A 17,056-nucleotide genomic window follows, 5' to 3' on the forward strand; every position below is an offset into this window, starting at 1 on the left:
CCAAGACGAATTGACGCTGTATTGGCCGTAAAAGGAGGCCCTACACCATACTAATAAATTATTGTGGTCTAAAACCAGGTGTTTCAGTTTCATTGTCCAACCCCTGTATATCAGCAGTACATAATCACCATCTACTGGTTAAACACAGACACAACACCATTAAAATCATTTGGACCTGCAGTGCATTAAACTAGGTGGGTTACAACAGGAAACATACTGACAACATACAGCTAGAGCTTTGGTAGATCAAAAACGTCCTCCTGTTGAAGCAGTAACTGCCTCACAGCTCAGTTTAACTGTAGCAAAGCAAAGGTGAATGAATACAGGCAGAAAACAGATTTTAGTTTTAACTCAACTTTTGGGTTGAACGTTCACTAAAGGGCATATTGGTTAAAAACATATTAGATTTATTATATTTATAAACACTCACTGACAAGAACTTGGATCAGAATGATTTTCATTTAGTGAAAGGACAATATTTACACTAAGTTTTATTCATGTAGCATTTAGTTCATATCCTGTATTGTTTTAACACAAGTGACACCATCATACAAAAGCATCTGGTCAATAACAGTGACAATGTAGGTAACAGATTCAAGCTGAGTACATTAGCATTTAGGTTGGAATAATGTTTGTATTGTTAGTTTATACAATTTTACTATTATAACAACATAGCTCATTTAGGTTTACACAAAAATAGCCTTCAGTGAGCTACTTTTACTTTCTTTGAGTACAATTCAGAGCCTGTACTTTTTCCACTTTTACTTTAACTGATTCAACTTTACTCAAGTTTTACCAGAGTATTTTTTTTTAAACACAAATATTTGTACTTCTACTTAAGTACAGAACGCCCGTACTTGTGCCACCTCTGGATGCTTGGTTTTAAACCGCAGCAGGTTGTCTTGTTGATGTCTACATGCCTAAATGCACTGCAATGCCATGTGATTGGTTGATTAAATATGTTCATTAATGAGCAGTGGAATTGGTTTTAAAGTAAAAAAAAGTTAAGTTTAACCAGACTCATAGCCTCGATGGCACTTTGTAAGACAGGATTTTTATTCCAAACTTTCAGAATTCCCATCATCATTTCCATTCAAAAGAAGAAAACTGTTGACAACAAAACTGACAAATGACAAAAGGAAAAAAAAAAAATAAATAAAAAATACCACTACTGATTGTGCCTGCAGGTGAATGTTTGGATATTGAGGTAAAAGTGTCTGACAGAAAAGGCACAAAAAAAATGTTACAGGGAAAAAAGAAGAAAAAAAACATTGGGCGGGGGGGGGGGCTCAATGGAAGGTCAACACATCTGGAAGTGGTGTTCGGAAGATCTCAACTGCTGAGCACCATGCGGACAAGTTCTGTAAGAAGAGTGAACACCAGCATTTCAGTCAAGTATAGAGACAAAGTTTAGAAAAAGCATCTGTCTGCAGGAATACAAGCTTTTTCCTAACCAGCCATAACAGCAAAGAGGAACAACAACCTAGATTTATTTAGGATCATTGGCTTTATCAAAATTAAAAAAAAGAAAAAAAGGAAAAAAAAAAGAAAAAAGAAAATATGTCAGGCAGCAGGAAAAAAGGGCAGGACATGATGTCTGAGATCTACACACAGAGGAAAATCAATCTATACTGTATATGATAGTGTAGCACAGAAATCTGAACATGGTTAAGACTTTAGAAAATTATCTGTTTTCAGGATTTTAGCTCATTATGTTTACACCTTGCGCACCCCGATATCCGTTTTATCTCAAGACCCTTGTTAGTGTGGATTGTGGGAGCAGACTTAAGGTGTGATGCTACGTGTAGGCTAGGAGTCAGGTGAGACAGAGGAGAACTGCAGAGGAGAAAGGTTAAAGGTCAGAGGGAAAACTACAGGTCAGGGAACACTAACATTGCTCGGAGCCAACAGATTGAACTACAGTTCATTATGAAGTTTCCCATTATTCCATTGTTGTTTTTATTTATAGTGGGGAGGTCTTTTAGAGGTTTATTCATACCCTCTGCTCAACCAGATATGTGATTGACAAAAGCTGTGAGACAGGAACACTGAGTCAGTGAGCATGTGGCAGACACACAACAGCTGGTTTCATACATCCACTGCACCCCTGAACTGATTGTAAGTAAGAACACAAACGTGCAACTCAGATGAAATGAAGATTACACGTTTTTTTACCCCGGCAGCCCCCTTCCGCAAATCTGTGGGATGCCTCATTGAGGCCATGTGGGAAGAAAGCAGGTAAATATCTCTACCTGGGCATCACACCACATCTATACCAAACAGATGTGGTGTGGTCTGATATAATCTGGTTCTATTGTTCAGAAGGTCTTTCTGCGTAATGATCTACCTTCATAGTTAATGCAGCCATTGGCATCTTCATGTCCTGCTAAAAGAGTCTCCACCTCTTCTTCTGTCATTTTTTCACCTAAAATATAAACAAAAATAAAGGCATTTGAGGCCAGAATAAAGAAACATGTTCTAACAAAGTAGAAAGCACGGTCTTGATAGGTACTTGAAAACAGGCCGGCTGGCATTTATACATAATGACAAATAGTTAATGTATTCTGCAGGTCTTGCCTAGCGTGGTGAGGACATGACGCAGCTCGGCTCCCATCACTGTGCCATTTCCCTCCTTGTCAAAGACACGCAAGCCTTCGACAATATCGTCAAAGGAGCACTGGTCCTTGTTCTTAGCAATGGCCTGGTACATGGGCAGGAACTGTTCAAAATCCAGCATCTTGGTGTTCATCTCTGCAGGAGAACAAACAGTTAGCCTGCAACAGTGTAGGTGCTATATATGAATTTAAGATAAAAGGGTTTTTTTGTAGCGATGTTAGTGGTGCATTTTATAATGGTTTGTGTGGATGCTTCTCAGTGATTCTTTGGTTTTTTGTGCATTTAAAATTCAGTCCCATGGATGTGGGCGCTGACATTCAATGCTGACACAAAGCACCTTTTCAGTTGTATGCAGAAGTGGTCGAGTTATTTTTTTCTTGCTGCCACTCTCTTTGGATTGCTTTGATTATTTAAATAATATTTTATGTAAATTGTCATTTTGATCATGTGTGAGGACATCTAGACATTTTCACAGTAGTTAGACCTTCTCTTTATTCCTAGCTCACTCACACACAGTGATGTGAGGGACATCAAAGCCCTTTTAATAAGTGTTATATTGTCCAGAACAGTTTGCACACAGCAGAAAAGTAAATAAAGCTTTTTTTTTTTGCAGATAAGGACACGTGCACTTCAGGTAAGATTCCTCAACAAGCACACAATTTAAATTAATAAAGCAAACCACTAATCAATGATTTAGATCTGTACTATTTTCCGGAGGTTGTAATGAGACCTTGCAGTTGTACAATTAAAAGCCCGGACCACACTGTTAATGTTGTTCCATTTGTCTGTTTTAGCTGTGAGTTATGAATCAGACTTGCCTTCTAGCTTGGGGTTTCCCAGGACTTTGAGTACTTCAGCATTGACTGGGTTCTGTCCCAGAGCTCGGATAACGTCGCCACACTGGCTGTAGGTGATCTTCCCCTCGCCCGTCCGGTCAAACAAAAGGAAGGCCTCCTTGAACTCTAGTAAGGATGACAGCAATGCAGAACTCCCATTCAGCTGCAGAGCACATTAGGTTCCCAAACCTTCATGTCATAAGTGAAGACTTATGCACCAAAGGGGTTTCAACTTTACAAATACCTTGTATATGCAGTAGAAAACCTCATTTGCCATAAGCTGTTTTGACCGTAAACACAAGCATGTGAATGGCCGGAGCAGCTTCTGATGCTACTGAAATGGTATGCTCTGTGTCACGCAACGTATCACAACCAAAAAAGCAGAACTCTTGCTGAAGTCACTCACTGTGCATGCAGTTTCATATAACGACTCACACAGGATGTGCTATTTTTTTAAAGCAAGGAGGAAGGGTGCAGATAACTAGTATCAATAATAGCAAATCATCCTTCTCACATGTGCTTGTGTTCTGATTGGATCAAATAAACACTAATTTGCAATCACTGTTGCTTTCACACCAAAAATAGCACATGGCCCTTCATTGCTTCAAAATACATGGTCCTTGTGTTGTTGGAACCAGAAACGGACACACTTCAGACAGCCTGAATTCGCTGAAGCTACTCTCCTCAGTGTCAGTGGATGAGGGTAGGGACACCAAAAACTCTTGTTATGCTTTTTTTTAAAAGTACCACAGCCAATCGTGTAAACTGTGTTTCAGAGCCTTTTGATACACCTATAACCGCACCACAAAAATAAAAGTCGTTATGTCTGCTGACATTTCACACATTTAAAACGCATACTTTGCCATCGACATGCAAACAAATCAACATGCCTTGCAGGTTAGTGCTGCAGCAATGTGGCACTCCTGATGAAAGTAGAGTAAAATATTTGTCTGGTTTGAGTCGTGAGGAGCCTTCAGTTATCACACACAGTGAGCGGCGTTGAGTTAGGTGAGTTAAATTTAGCTCAGTCTGTCACCGCAGTGCTCATTTACCTGCGGGGTTCCTGCAGTTTGCAGAGATAACTGTCGAGCTACAGAGTCAGAAATCACAATGCTATTTCAAATATGTGCTAGTTGTATTGCTGTGATGAATGGTTATGGGATAATAAACCTTTTTTTTTTTTAAAAAAAAAAAAAGACAATTTTTAATAACTAAAGAAACTCACCCATGATCTGGTCCTCCGTTAAGTCAGACTGGTCGCGGCAGAGTTCAGCAAGAGGGGAGACACAAGACAACACAGAGACTTTAGTGCGATTTACAAAAGCGTCAAGTTAATCCCACAATAGCATTAATTACAAGCAAGAAACTGCTTGGAGCTAAAGGCACGAGTGAGTGAAGCAGGCCAGCAGAATCGCATTCAGCATTGGCTGGCTTGGCGTTACCTGCGCTAGATTAGAAGATGGCACAATCATTTACCGTGAATCCGCCAAAGGCTGATATTTCGATAATGCTTTCTGGAAAGATCTTTGACTTACCATGTCTGTTTTGTGTGTGGTGCTCAGATGACAGATGGCTGAAGCTGCTGAACCTCCTCTGAGCTGCGAGGACTCAAACGGATCCTGCTCGATTACATCCCTGATGATGTCACCGTTGCTTTAGTAGCAACAGCCAATCACACACCTCCATTTGACAGCTGCATTTCTCGCATATTTGCAGAGCTGCAGCTCTTGTGATGCTGCAGAGCTGCAGCCTCAAGGCCTACAAACATGCGACACACCCCCTTACACCTGTTTTCTAATTAAATAAGACTGACCGTATTAACAAATATAGAATATCCAGCAATGCTGCTGCATGAATGCTGATATGCTGAAACGTTGGGTTACTTAACGTAATCCCTGGTTCTTTGATAACAGAGTGAGGTGTAGTTTTTTTGAGAACACTTTTGGATTTATCCACATGATAGACTTTAAAAATGCATGCATGTTTTTAATTAGGCATGTGATACACTGAGCACTTCTCCACTCCCCTCTTGTCTATATGCCCTGGTACATATTAAGTTTTGTCTCCTCTCTGCTTTGGTCTGTGTTTTGTTTTTCTCATCTTTACCCTCAACCAGTCATGGCAGATGGCTGCCCCTCCCTGAGCCTGGTTCTGCTGTAGGTTTCTTCCTGTTAAAACACGTTCTCATTAAAAATGCATATTTACCTGTCAAAAAGGGCAAATCTTGTCCTCTACAATACAGAATAATATAAAATTAAATACTAAGATGTTTCAGGAAAAACATTTTATTGTTGGATTGGTCAATTCATCAGGCACCAACATTGGCAGGTCCATATACTCCGCTTTCAAACTCATGACACTGTGTGACTGTGATGCCTCAGTCTACATAATAAACAAGAACCTAAATTTCATTCACATATGAAATAAACATGTCAAATTCATCTGGATAAATGATTTCTCGATCTTCATTCTGTGTTGTCAGGTGTTTCTCCGCACTGAAATCGCACAAAGTCCAGCACTCGAGCCTGCTGACCTCTGAGGAACTGTGCCACAGTCCTGCTGGTGTCTGCCAGAAAGGTCTGAGGTAGCAGGCGTGTCTCACTTTCACCACAGGGCAGATCATCCATGTTACCCAGAGACAAAGGAGCCTCTCCCACTATATGCTGTCCCAGTTTACGACCTAGTGTTTCCTGCTCTCCCTCCTTCCCACCTTGAAATATGACCAGAGCGCCATACCGGCCCATGGCCACCTCAGTCTGGCTGCTGACACCCCCGTGTACATATGAGCCAATTTCCCATTCAGCGGGGACGCCCACTGTCACTGCCCGCTTCAAAGACATGTTCTCACCAAGGCGACCTGAGGAGAAAGAGGAACCCATTTAATTGAAGTCTGCTGCAACAGCTCGACAGTAAAACCTGATTCATTTCTTAGATGGCAAAGAATTAATTTCAAGACTGAATGATGATTCATTTTAATTCCCTTTTATTTGTGTTTGAATTCAAAATTTGCAACAGTTATCTAAACCTTGATTTCCTTTTGTGTTTCAAACCAAAACAGCTGTATTTTATGCAACTTTCAGACAGAAAAACTTTGAAAACAATCTAATGAAACTGAGCCTAATGCATCAGTTTAAAAACAGCTCAAGCCTGGAAACATGCAGTTGCATTACATAGGAATGCACAAGATTATATTTTCTCATGAATCTGAGTAATTCAGCTCACTTAAAAAATATGGCTCTTTGAACACATTTCATACATCATGCATGTACCAGTTCTCTCCTTCATCTTCAGCTTATATTTCTATTAAGCTGTGAGCAACATCAAGGTAAAAGTGACCAATGACAGAATGCTGCTATTTTAACAGACTGATTAGACCCGCAATGTTATATGTCCCACATATGAGAAGTGCTTTACAGTAAGCAGTGGAAGGAAACTACTAACCTATTGTGAGAGCCACCTGGTCAGCTAATGAAGCTCCTTCACCCACACTGAGTTTGCTTAACTCATCACTTGACAGGACACTCTGAAAACAAAGATAGTATGTTAGTGAAAAGACAGTTAAATAGAGCTGATTCTGATTTAATAGTGTTGGTGTATTTGCTATTAACAACCATCACTTGCTGAACTTCAGGAGTATCAGAAAGCAACATTCCACTCTCCTAAAGAAACTAGTTTTCCCAGCATCTCTACAGCGGGTAGCTCCATTTAATGCTTTCCTAACGCAACCACAAAGGGATCGAACTTTCCCTTTGGGGTTGCAGATATTTTGCTTGTTAGGTGAACGTGAACCACTACACTGTGGAGCCACTACCATAACACTTTAATAATGCACACAGTAAACAACCAGTGAAAAAGTGTGTGACTTAATGCTGTTTTAGCCTGCCAAACCCAGTGTGTGAATAATACCACTCAAAAATCATGCATTGCCATAATTTCTGTAATCAGTGTGTTTCATCCCACCCTTGCTTTTCCTCCTACCAACTCATTCAGCAAAGAAAAACAACAAGATCACTAATACAAGAGTGAATTTGTGATACTTTTTCAGTCATTTTTAAATAACTTCTGTGGCTTGAAATAATCCTTGTCCATATGTCATATTCATCCATGTAGGTGCCCCATTAGTCAGTGTGCATGTTGACTGTTTTGCATTTTTCCTGGTTCATGCCTACTCTATTTAAAATATTGCTTCTATTATGTTTTGTATGAAGGCCACAAGCTAAAACACATTGGTTTACTTCTAAAGACTTCAAGTGTTCCTGGAGTTTTAACCTCTAGGCTTTTTCCCCCTCCTTCTCCGTGAACCTTGGAAGTAGGTGAAGTTCTACCAGGACCTACTACTCTGCTTCCATTTACATTTATAAAATAAAATAAAAAACAAACATTTATTTCTACCTCTGGCCCACAGTTTGCATCTTTACCTTCACATATCCTGGCTGACGTTGAGTTTTATTTCTGTGGTGAGCCAAGGTGGCAAATGTCACATCCCTAACCAGCTGCTGAAACTTCTCATTGCGTGCCACAAAGTCTGTCTCACAGTTCACCTGCATCAAAAAGACGAGGGAGTCAGAAGGCCAACATGTTTAGCAAAAAAAGTGAGTGATCCACAGAAACAATGACACTGCAAGTGAAGTCCTGTACCGGTGGTCTTACCTCCACCATTACTGCGGCTTTATCTCCTACAAACACACCAATGAGGCCCTCTTTGGCTTTGCGACCTTCGAGCTTGCTTGCTTTGCTCCAGCCCTCCTTCTGGGCCTGCTCATGCAGCCACGTCTCTGCCTGAACGTTTGGCAAATTACATTAAAAACAGTCACACAGCTCATTTGTTTCATAGTCAACAGTTAACAACGCTGAACAGCACCTGACAGAGATTAGAAGAGAACCTCACCTGAGCCATGTCATTATCAAACTTCTCCAGTGCTTTCTTACAGTTAATAAACGTGTAGCCTGTGCTTTTCCGCAGTTTCATCAGGAGGGCTTTCTCTGCTGCCAGCAGCTGACATCCTGTGTGTAAGGACTGTACAGGCTGGAAAATGCTGACCTGAGAGACACACATGATGACCAAACAAGAGTATAACTTCAACAAGTCACCCAGATTTCTATCTTTAGGAACCACTGAGGTCAGAGGTGCCAAATCTGCGTTACAATAAAAGCCATTTTTAAGTAAATTTTGCTGCTGTGGCATTAAGTGATCATGAAACAAGAATGAATTAGCAAGTTAACTCACTGAAAGTGTCCCACAAATACTGCATGCTAAATCATGGAAAACCAACTCGCGACAGCTCAAGTATTAAGCAAAATGTCAAACGTGCGCTTACCTTTGGGACATCTCTTGTTATTGTTCTGAACAAAAAGGTTAAAGACATCTTCACACCCAGCAGATGTGTACAGGCTTATGAAAGATACCAATGTCATTCACCTCCACGCTGCGGAAGGAAGCCGACCAGGGACAAAAATGTTTAAGTAGCAGTTCGGCGCCACCTAGCGTATAGGAGGACAACTCCACGGAATTACCAAAGCCGGTGATGTGCCAAAAAGTGATCGTCTGCCATATAGTAATTTCCGATATTTCTATGTGCTTTTATGTATAATGTCTTTGCTTATATTGGTGAATAGAGAGTAGTCAATAGGATTTATGAAGGGCTTATGTATAAAATGAAGAAATTATCTGTTTTTCAAGTATGTTTATGACTCTGCATTATTGCACCTACATTATAATAAATCCAGTCCTCTTTGGTCACTTAAAATATCTTTAGAATTTTTACCCTGATAAATAAAGAATATACAAAAGTCACTGCCAAAAACTCATTGCAGCTTCTACCTTGTGACAGAAATGTTGTTTCTTGCTCAAAATGACTTGATATCATTCACGAGAGCTATGTTTGACACATTTCCCACAGATTATAGAAATTACAAGTTTAATGTCTTGATGGGCAAGCAGTCCTCTTTGTAGCTGCTCAGCTATTTTTTATCCTGTCATCTCTCTCATTCTTCTCATAATGCAGTTGATTTTCAGTATAATGACGCTTGAGATTAAACTCCTTAAAAACGGCAAGTTTCTCCTTACATATAAGGCAGATCACATTTCCACCAAACTCAACAAAAAAATACTGCAATGTCCATCTTTCTTTAAATTGTCTGTGTTCGTCATTCACTTTTCTTTTACATTTGGAATGCGAAATCTTCTTCTTCTCTTGCTTTTTCTTCTGGCAAAATTGCACTTACTTCACTCCACTTTTTTTTTTTTTACCAATGCAGAACGTGCCATCTGTGACAAAACATACTTCAAAAGTGCTGCAGTTGGACTTCTGGCAACAATTACGTCATAACCCTATGTTGGTTGTGAAGTGCAACTTGTCAGCTTTTAGAAACTGTCCTATCGTAAAACCCAAACAAACGGTCGCATAATTACGGTAATTCAAAGTTCCTTTGGTAAGCCGCATCAGAGGCCATGTGCTTTTCATGACTAGTAGGGCCAGGTAACGGGTCCATACCCCGTTATAAGGTTAAAGTAAATTTTAAAAATTTCGTCCGGTCCCCAAATAAGGACTACACTTTTTGTCTATCTGAAATGATTAAAAAACAATTGTGTAAAAAACATGTATTTTTTAAGGGCAAAATTGCCAAATGGCCAGGTGTTTGAGACCACTGTGATAGATAGATAGATAGATAGATAGATAGATAGATAGATAGATAGATAGATAGATAGATAGATAGATAGATAGATAGATAGATAGATAGATAGATAGATAGATAGATAGATAGATAGATAGATAGATCGATAGATAGATAGATAGATAGATAGATAGATAGATAGATAGATAGATAGATAGATAGATAGATGACAGATGACCAAGTTTGATCCTTTTTCATAATAACGTCATGTTGAAATGTCTATCACATACAGAAGCAGTCAAAACTTTTGACTCCTGTATGACTCCTGTATGATACTGCAGGTTTCTAAGATAAAGTTTTATGTAAATCATTCACTTGGCATTAGGATCAATCATTTAATTAAACTATATAAAAAAAAAAGAAATGTCTTAAAAAACATTTAAAGTGGATATTGCCACATTTATGTTTTTTCAACATGTGCAATATTACCCAAAGGCTAAACAACAAATGCTGATCTGGTTGATCCAGAAATTTATTCTCTTTTTTTCTATTAGGAGTGAACCTTGTGTTTACTTTGGGGGCAGGAAAATTACTACATTTACATTTCAATAGGCATCCCAAGAAAACCCCAAACCAGTGTTTGCTGCAATAGTTCTCATTTAAAATAAACTTCATTTAAAGGCATTGATTAATTAAAAACTGTATTTTTCAAGGGTTTAAATCAAGGTTGCACTCTAAGCCAGTGTTGCATTTGAGCATATGATCTCCACATGCTCAGAGATACTGAGATGTGTGAGCTATTCTGAGTTATCTCACATAAACCCTGTGAAATACAGCATCTGGTCATTCAGGTGCAAAAATCAGAATGGGTCCCATAATAATGCAAAACTGTATTTTAAACAGCTCCATATGCCTTGGAGTTTATTAGTTCTGTTATTCCTTCTACTGCCTCCAATTGGCCATAAAAAAGAGATATGGACTTTGATGGAAATTACATTATTTTTCAAGCCAAATTGCATGAATAAAAACAGCTTAAAACATATATCATGAGCTTTGATATATTTTTTGTGCATTAAAGCTCTGTGTGGTAACTAGATGCATAGTTTCCTGTAGAAGAGAAATAAATTGAACACTTTGATCCTTAAATTGATCCGTAAATATTTAAACATGATTAAAGTACGTCTGTAATTATATAAATACATAATTAAGAAAACACATCAAACAACACATTGTATTTTGCCTAAAAGACACAATTATGATGATGTGACATGATTTATGGGCTGGCTAATGTGAGTGCTGCCTTTGGATGGTTCAAGTGAATTTGTAATTTATTATTTTTGTTTAAACACACACACTTTAACGACATAAACGCTGTTTGCTCCTCTGTGGTATGCCTGACATTCCTGATAGCACAACTTACAATAACAACAATAACACAAAAGACTGCTTTCAAACATGATTCCACAGCTGGTGTGTCGGTGTATGCCGGCACGGACTGGTCCCAGCAGGGTACTGCATAAGAGAACAAAACTTTGATAATCAATGTACGTCAGCTGTGCTAACCAGCTCCACCTGGTACAGCCACCTCTCTTTCTGCAGCTGAGCAAAACTGCAGGCCGCTACCACACAGGCCCACTGGCCAGCTTAGGTTGGAGAACCAGCCTGTTTTCAGTTCCAGGCCTCGCATTACAGCAGAACTCACAAGGTGTCCTTTGTTGTTGATTGTGTAATGCACCAGCAGCACTGACAGTGAGACCTGAGCCCCAACTCATCACATACTGACACTTGTTTATGTATCATTTTTCAACATGCAGAATTAATGTTGTGAAGAGATATTTACTGCAAACCAGGACAATTTTGTAAACCTATCCAAAATGCCTTTCTTCAAATACAAAAGTAATCACTGAGTGACAAAAAAGTGGAAACTGTGGGCTCTCAATCCAATATTGCCACAGTTGTTCTTTCAAGCCAAAGGACACTTTGTTTGGACCACCATGAATGCCATAAAGCCAGATCCAAGAAGGATCCAGCTGGTGTCCTCCTTTAGTCACTGCAGTTGTGCATGGTCTGAACAGCAGACGGTATTAGTCTGCATCCCATGTACTGGTACTGCAGAGCTTTGGTCATCGACCAGATTGGCAGGCATAATTTAGTACCTACGAATAAATTACCAATATTCCAGCTAATATATCCAGCTCATCTTCAGCTCCACTCATACCTCCTAGGATAGAACTACCCCATCCCACTTTTTAAAGCTTCACTCTTCAGGATTAAAACCGACAGAGAAGTTCGGAGTTTGGATCATTAGTTGCCCACGGAGGCATTTCTCCTCCCCTCTTTCCACCTGAACCTACTTCAATCTACTGAACAAGATCTGAGGCAACTTTCAAAATGAGACTGGTCAGGGCTCATATCTGCAAAATTTAGGATGAAGCTCCAGTAATACCCTGCCAAGCCTAAGAATTACTTCACTTCTCCTTTGGTCTTTGGTTGTGAGTAGGCTGTAGTCTATCTGAGGGCACACCTACTCACTGCTGTAGTAATAGCTTGCAATTCGCTCCATCCAACGCACACTTCTGTAGATTGGTGGTGAGAAAAGCTTGTCAGTATTTGGTCACAGGATACGAGAGATGAGACTGTGGTAGTTAGCTGCATTGCAGAACAACCTGGATGTACCATGAATTTGCAACAGTACAGAATGGAGAAGGCTATTTTTTAACCTTTAGAGATAAGGCAATCTGTCAATACCCTTTATTCAGATCCATTCATGTATAAAAGCAAGCAGGTGCTAATCAGTCTAAGAAGCCATCAACCTGAGGTACTGGATAAGCATCAAAATGTGGTACTCCATTCATCTTGCAATAGTCCACAGAGAACACATTAATCTCTTTTGGCACAAACAATGGTGTGGCTACACAAAGTGCTGTTGGACTCCATTAGTACTACTATCTCTTGCAGCTATGCAAGAGCAGCCATTCAAGACCTTCACTACTTCAGTACCATTCCCTTATGTTTTGGCAGAACCCTGAACACATCGTCACACCCAGGTGGGTCACAGCAGGATGTTGTAAGAGATATTTTGAATGAGAAAAAATCAGTATTTGCAATCAGTATGGAGCTGGAAAAAGGAAGCTATAAAAGTATTTAATCTCCACGTTTAAATTTCAACTTTTCACTAGAGTAGTTAATGTTCCTGTACCCTGACTGCAGTTTTTCTCTCATGCTCAGGACATTTCGATTTCTCCAAGTTTCCTTCAAGCATGTTCGGAACTTCTCCAAAACCTGTAACCTATACAGAGGCGCTGTGTCAATTAAGTCCACCACCACTGGTTACGGAACCAGTCTGCCCTATCTCTTGTATGGTAGTTGAGCAAAAACCACTCCCCACTTTGATATAAAGGAAAGGGTATTACAGTCAGTTCATCTAGTTATCAGACTGCTGCTCAGCCAAGATGAAGGCCATTGCTGTCCTTGTACTTTGCGCGACCCTGTTCTGCCAGGGATACAGCAGTAAGTGATTTATTTTTAAAACCTTTTTATGCATTTTTATTGTGATCATGTTACACGTGGAACAAGGATGTCAGTGTAATGCTGTGAGATTATGACATCAATCTGTCCTGTTGGTTTCCAGACTCGTCGGACTCGTGTCAAGGACGATGTGGTTACGGAACAGACAGCAATTTCTCCTGTCAGTGCAATCCAGCATGTGAGCGCTACAATGACTGCTGTTCAGACTACATTGAAATATGTAAAGGTAAGTGACAAAAGTAGATGTCTGATATTGTTTGATACCAAAAACATGCACATTTGCCTTTATTAGTTTTTGTGAAACTGTTGGTATCGGTACCACCAATCACAAGTGTGCCTATTTTCCATATAGCTTCCATATCTTGCAAAGCCAGGTGCGGTGAGAATTACAGCTCTCAGAATGAGTGCCACTGCAACTCCAGGTGCGGTGTACGAACTTGGGGCTGCAGTGTATGAACTCTGTAACAGTAACACCCAAATATGTGTCATGCGTAGCTGACCCCGCCTCACGTGCCACACAGTATGCCTCCACCACTAGTTGTGTTATACAAAATCTTCCACTAACAGCCCCTCCGTTGCAGACACCTGGCTACTTTCTCATGACTAACACGTTCCAACAAGCAGCAAAAGAGTGTGTGCCGTGGTCTCATGTTGCAAAATCTGAAATTCTGTACTTTGTGAGAGTAGTGTCATAGTTGTATTATGTTGCGCATAAACAAGTATTTGTAATTTGGCTTTTTAGTGGCAAGTTAGGTTTTATTTTAAAATGTTTACATATGCTCATTTTTATAATACAACAAACTGAAATCAAAACAGTGTTTCAGATGCCTTTTAACCTGTGAGGCTCTTTGAATTGATTACGAGTTCCACCAAAACTGGATACATAATTAGATAATTAATTAATTTTCTATCATAAATAAATACATAGCAAATTTTCTCTCTGATCCTCTCCCATAATTCACTTCAGAGCCCTTTTAATTACCTTGGCAATTGGGGACCGCTGGACTAGACAACAAACTTTAAGTGAATTATTTGAGCGTAAGCTGCTCTTGGACCACTTGACCATTTTCTGCAGAATAAATTTCAGTTTATAAGCATTTTCTCTTTATAATTGTTTCTTTCCTTTTACTTATTCTAGATGTGATGGAGTATTTTTACATTGTGCCATTGATCCATCTATCTCATGTCTTTGCAACTCTTTCTTAAGTAAACGGATCTTAACACTTCATGTGTTTGGCTCATGGGTTCAGCTCCACATGGCCAAAGCTTTTTTTAGTAAGTGTCCAGCAGGTGTCACTATTGTGCTATTTAACACAGTGAAAGGAGACAAAAAAAAAAAGGCTCAGCTTGTTCTTCCCTTTTGTTCATCTGCTGTCTCCACTTCGAGTAATAGCTAGTGGTGGAAGAAATATTTTGGTAAGTAACAGCAGCAATACTACAATACAAATATACTCCAGTTCTCACTGTGGGAAGTTAATGCTTATTGATTTATACAGTGATGCAAACAGCAGTTTAAATGTCTGACTCATGCAGAGTTTAGTTGGACTATTTCACACTTTTTTTAACTTAACTTGTACTTTCCATCATCTGTACTCTAATACATACAGGAACACACATATGTGCATGTGTTTGTAGGTGCAGGTGAAGCAGTAACTGATGCAGAGATCAAGGCTCTCTCTGAGAAACTTTATGCTCTGGACTCCAACAAGGCTTCAGCCTCAGAGTTGATCATTGACATTCAGACTCTGGTGTCCAACTCTGAGACCAGCTCTCAGATAGATCGCTCGCCAAAGCCGTGAGAAGACAGTTTTATCAGCACAGAACTTTCTCATTATGTAGCCATTTTTCAATATTCTCAAAAATTTTTTTTTCAAATTTTGTATAATTGTTTGTGCTTTCAGGTTGTTCCGCTATGTGGATGAGAATACTCTCTTTTCCAAGCCTACCTATGCTGCTCTCCTGTCTGTGTTGGACAACTACAACAGGATGACTGGAGTGGCGGAGGACTTCAGCTCTCAACAGCTGGCTGAGCAGGAGAAATTTGTCAGGGAAACTATGTCCAACACTGACCTCGGAAGGGAGTTCTTTGCTTTTCTTTACACCAAGGGTAAACCATTCCTACATGTAGTAGTTCACCTTCATGCATCCTCAGTGCCGCTTAAAGGTTGGGTAATGTCATTCAGATGTCTTTGCAATGGTTTTGTTTATTTCTTAAGGCATTTATAAATCTGAGGAAGAGTTCACTGAGGACCTGAAGATGATGTGGTTTGGTCTGTACTCTCGCAACAAACAGCTGGACTCCAGCGGCTTTGAACACATCTTTGCAGGTTCAGACAGAGCAATTTTCTTTTTAAGTCACAGTTATTTCAAAATACATTTTATTTTTTATCACTTAAAACTACATTCTGTAACAGGAGAAATCAAGGGAGGAAAGGTGTCCGGTTTCCACAACTGGATCAGGTTTTATCTTACTGAGAAAAGTGGAAAGCTAAACTATTACAGCCACAGCTTCAATGGGCCTGTAAGCACTGACACTAAAAATCCTAATATGCTGTTTTAATTTACGATGTGCACTGCATTCGTTTTCTCTTTCAATTTGTTTCTCTTGCTTCAGTGGACTACATATCCTGATGTCTTGGGGATGCAGTTCATGTGGGACGGCTACTACAAACAGGTTGGCTCTTCAGTCATTGGCTCCAGCCCAGAATTCGACTTTGCCATCTATAGCCTCTGCTATATCACTCGTCCTGGAAAACAGTGAGTAAATCTTCAGGTCCAGTAACATCTTATTGCACATGGATCTGTTCTGATTTAGGTTGTCTATCCATCAACCTTAGGTGTCATCTGAGCGTGGGAGGGAAAGCACTCATTATTCAAACTTACACCTGGGACAATTCCTTCTATGGTGATGGGAAGAAGTTCATTGGCTCGGCCTTTCCTTCAACCCCTTAAGGAATGAACCTATCCTCTAAGCAACCAGCGAATTACAGAGCAGCCTGCAAGTGTTTCATTACACATAATTGTTTTGAAATAATTTTCCCAACAGTGGCGCTTAAGGTCAAGTTAAAAAATTAGAAGATATAATAAAATGTAAATTTGTCACACCATTCCCTACATCCTGCAATAAAACAACGCAGAGCAATAGGTAAAAAATGTTTCATGATTGCTTCTTTCTGAGGTAGTACAGAAGAGCATAAATAAGATGATAAACCAGACCGGCAATTAGTCTGCAGTGAAACCGTTCTGAGAAGTCTCTCAGAGCATGAGAATGTGGCGTGCTCCCAGGGGCACGATCAAGCTGTGCCTAATGGGGCAAAAAACGGGCGTTTACACACCCAGAGTAGGCACAATATTGACACTAACCCTTCAGTTGTAAGAGCATGTGCACACTTGACACAATTGCTTATTGTCTTTTTGCTTATTGTAAGAGAAAAAACAAAAAAACAAAATGCAGTCTTTTT

The 17,056-nt window shown here is 39.7% G+C and overlaps 3 protein-coding genes across 3 annotated transcripts; 1 reads left to right on the top strand and 2 right to left on the bottom strand.

Annotated features, from left to right (window-relative positions):
- Positions 1–440: 440 nt before the first annotated feature.
- Positions 441–5,090, bottom strand: myl6 (myosin, light chain 6, alkali, smooth muscle and non-muscle). The gene is made up of 6 exons (XM_030729183.1): positions 4,988–5,090; positions 4,678–4,705; positions 3,435–3,578; positions 2,578–2,751; positions 2,348–2,425; positions 441–1,361 (listed from the first exon to the last, which is right to left on the bottom strand). The coding sequence occupies exons 1-6, from the start codon at positions 4,988–4,990 to the stop codon at positions 1,333–1,335; spliced, it is 456 nt and encodes a 151-aa protein (XP_030585043.1). The 5' UTR covers positions 4,991–5,090; the 3' UTR covers positions 441–1,332.
- Positions 5,091–5,730: 640 nt separating this feature from the next.
- tsfm (Ts translation elongation factor, mitochondrial) lies at positions 5,731–8,901 on the bottom strand. The gene is made up of 6 exons (XM_030729182.1): positions 8,771–8,901; positions 8,341–8,493; positions 8,103–8,231; positions 7,871–7,993; positions 6,894–6,975; positions 5,731–6,309 (listed from the first exon to the last, which is right to left on the bottom strand). The coding sequence occupies exons 1-6, from the start codon at positions 8,816–8,818 to the stop codon at positions 5,918–5,920; spliced, it is 927 nt and encodes a 308-aa protein (XP_030585042.1). The 5' UTR covers positions 8,819–8,901; the 3' UTR covers positions 5,731–5,917.
- Positions 8,902–13,433: 4,532 nt separating this feature from the next.
- Positions 13,434–16,740, top strand: endou (endonuclease, polyU-specific). The gene is made up of 8 exons (XM_030729956.1): positions 13,434–13,577; positions 13,699–13,821; positions 15,231–15,390; positions 15,497–15,702; positions 15,812–15,922; positions 16,010–16,116; positions 16,210–16,352; positions 16,433–16,740. Exons 1-8 carry the CDS (start codon positions 13,520–13,522, stop codon positions 16,545–16,547), a joined length of 1,023 nt encoding a protein of 340 aa, XP_030585816.1. The 5' UTR covers positions 13,434–13,519; the 3' UTR covers positions 16,548–16,740.
- Positions 16,741–17,056: the final 316 nt, after the last annotated feature.

The sequence above is a fragment of the Archocentrus centrarchus genome, chromosome 5 (assembly GCF_007364275.1).
Source record: "Archocentrus centrarchus isolate MPI-CPG fArcCen1 chromosome 5, fArcCen1, whole genome shotgun sequence".
Classification (NCBI taxonomy): domain Eukaryota; kingdom Metazoa; phylum Chordata; class Actinopteri; order Cichliformes; family Cichlidae; genus Archocentrus; species Archocentrus centrarchus.

Excerpts from the sequence above, each read along its gene's own strand:
- tsfm (XM_030729182.1), bottom strand. The coding sequence starts at position 8,818 with ATGTCTTTAACCTTTTTGTTCAGAACAATAACAAGAGATGTCCCAAAG. Across the intron at positions 8,232-8,340 it reads TTGATAATGACATGGCTCAG|GCAGAGACGTGGCTGCATGA; the intron begins GTGAGGTTCTCT and ends CCAAACGTTCAG. Across the intron at positions 6,310-6,893 it reads CCAGGTGGCTCTCACAATAG|GTCGCCTTGGTGAGAACATG; the intron begins GTTAGTAGTTTC and ends CTTTCTCCTCAG.
- myl6 (XM_030729183.1), bottom strand. Across the intron at positions 3,579-4,677 it reads AACGGAGGACCAGATCATGG|AGTTCAAGGAGGCCTTCCTT; the intron begins GTGAGTTTCTTT and ends CATCCTTACTAG. Across the intron at positions 2,752-3,434 it reads GGGAAACCCCAAGCTAGAAG|AGATGAACACCAAGATGCTG; the intron begins GCAAGTCTGATT and ends GTTCTCCTGCAG.
- endou (XM_030729956.1), top strand. The coding sequence starts at position 13,520 with ATGAAGGCCATTGCTGTCCTTGTACTTTGCGCGACCCTGTTCTGCCAG. Across the intron at positions 13,822-15,230 it reads CTACATTGAAATATGTAAAG|GTGCAGGTGAAGCAGTAACT; the intron begins GTAAGTGACAAA and ends ATGTGTTTGTAG. Across the intron at positions 16,117-16,209 it reads GCCACAGCTTCAATGGGCCT|TGGACTACATATCCTGATGT; the intron begins GTAAGCACTGAC and ends CTCTTGCTTCAG.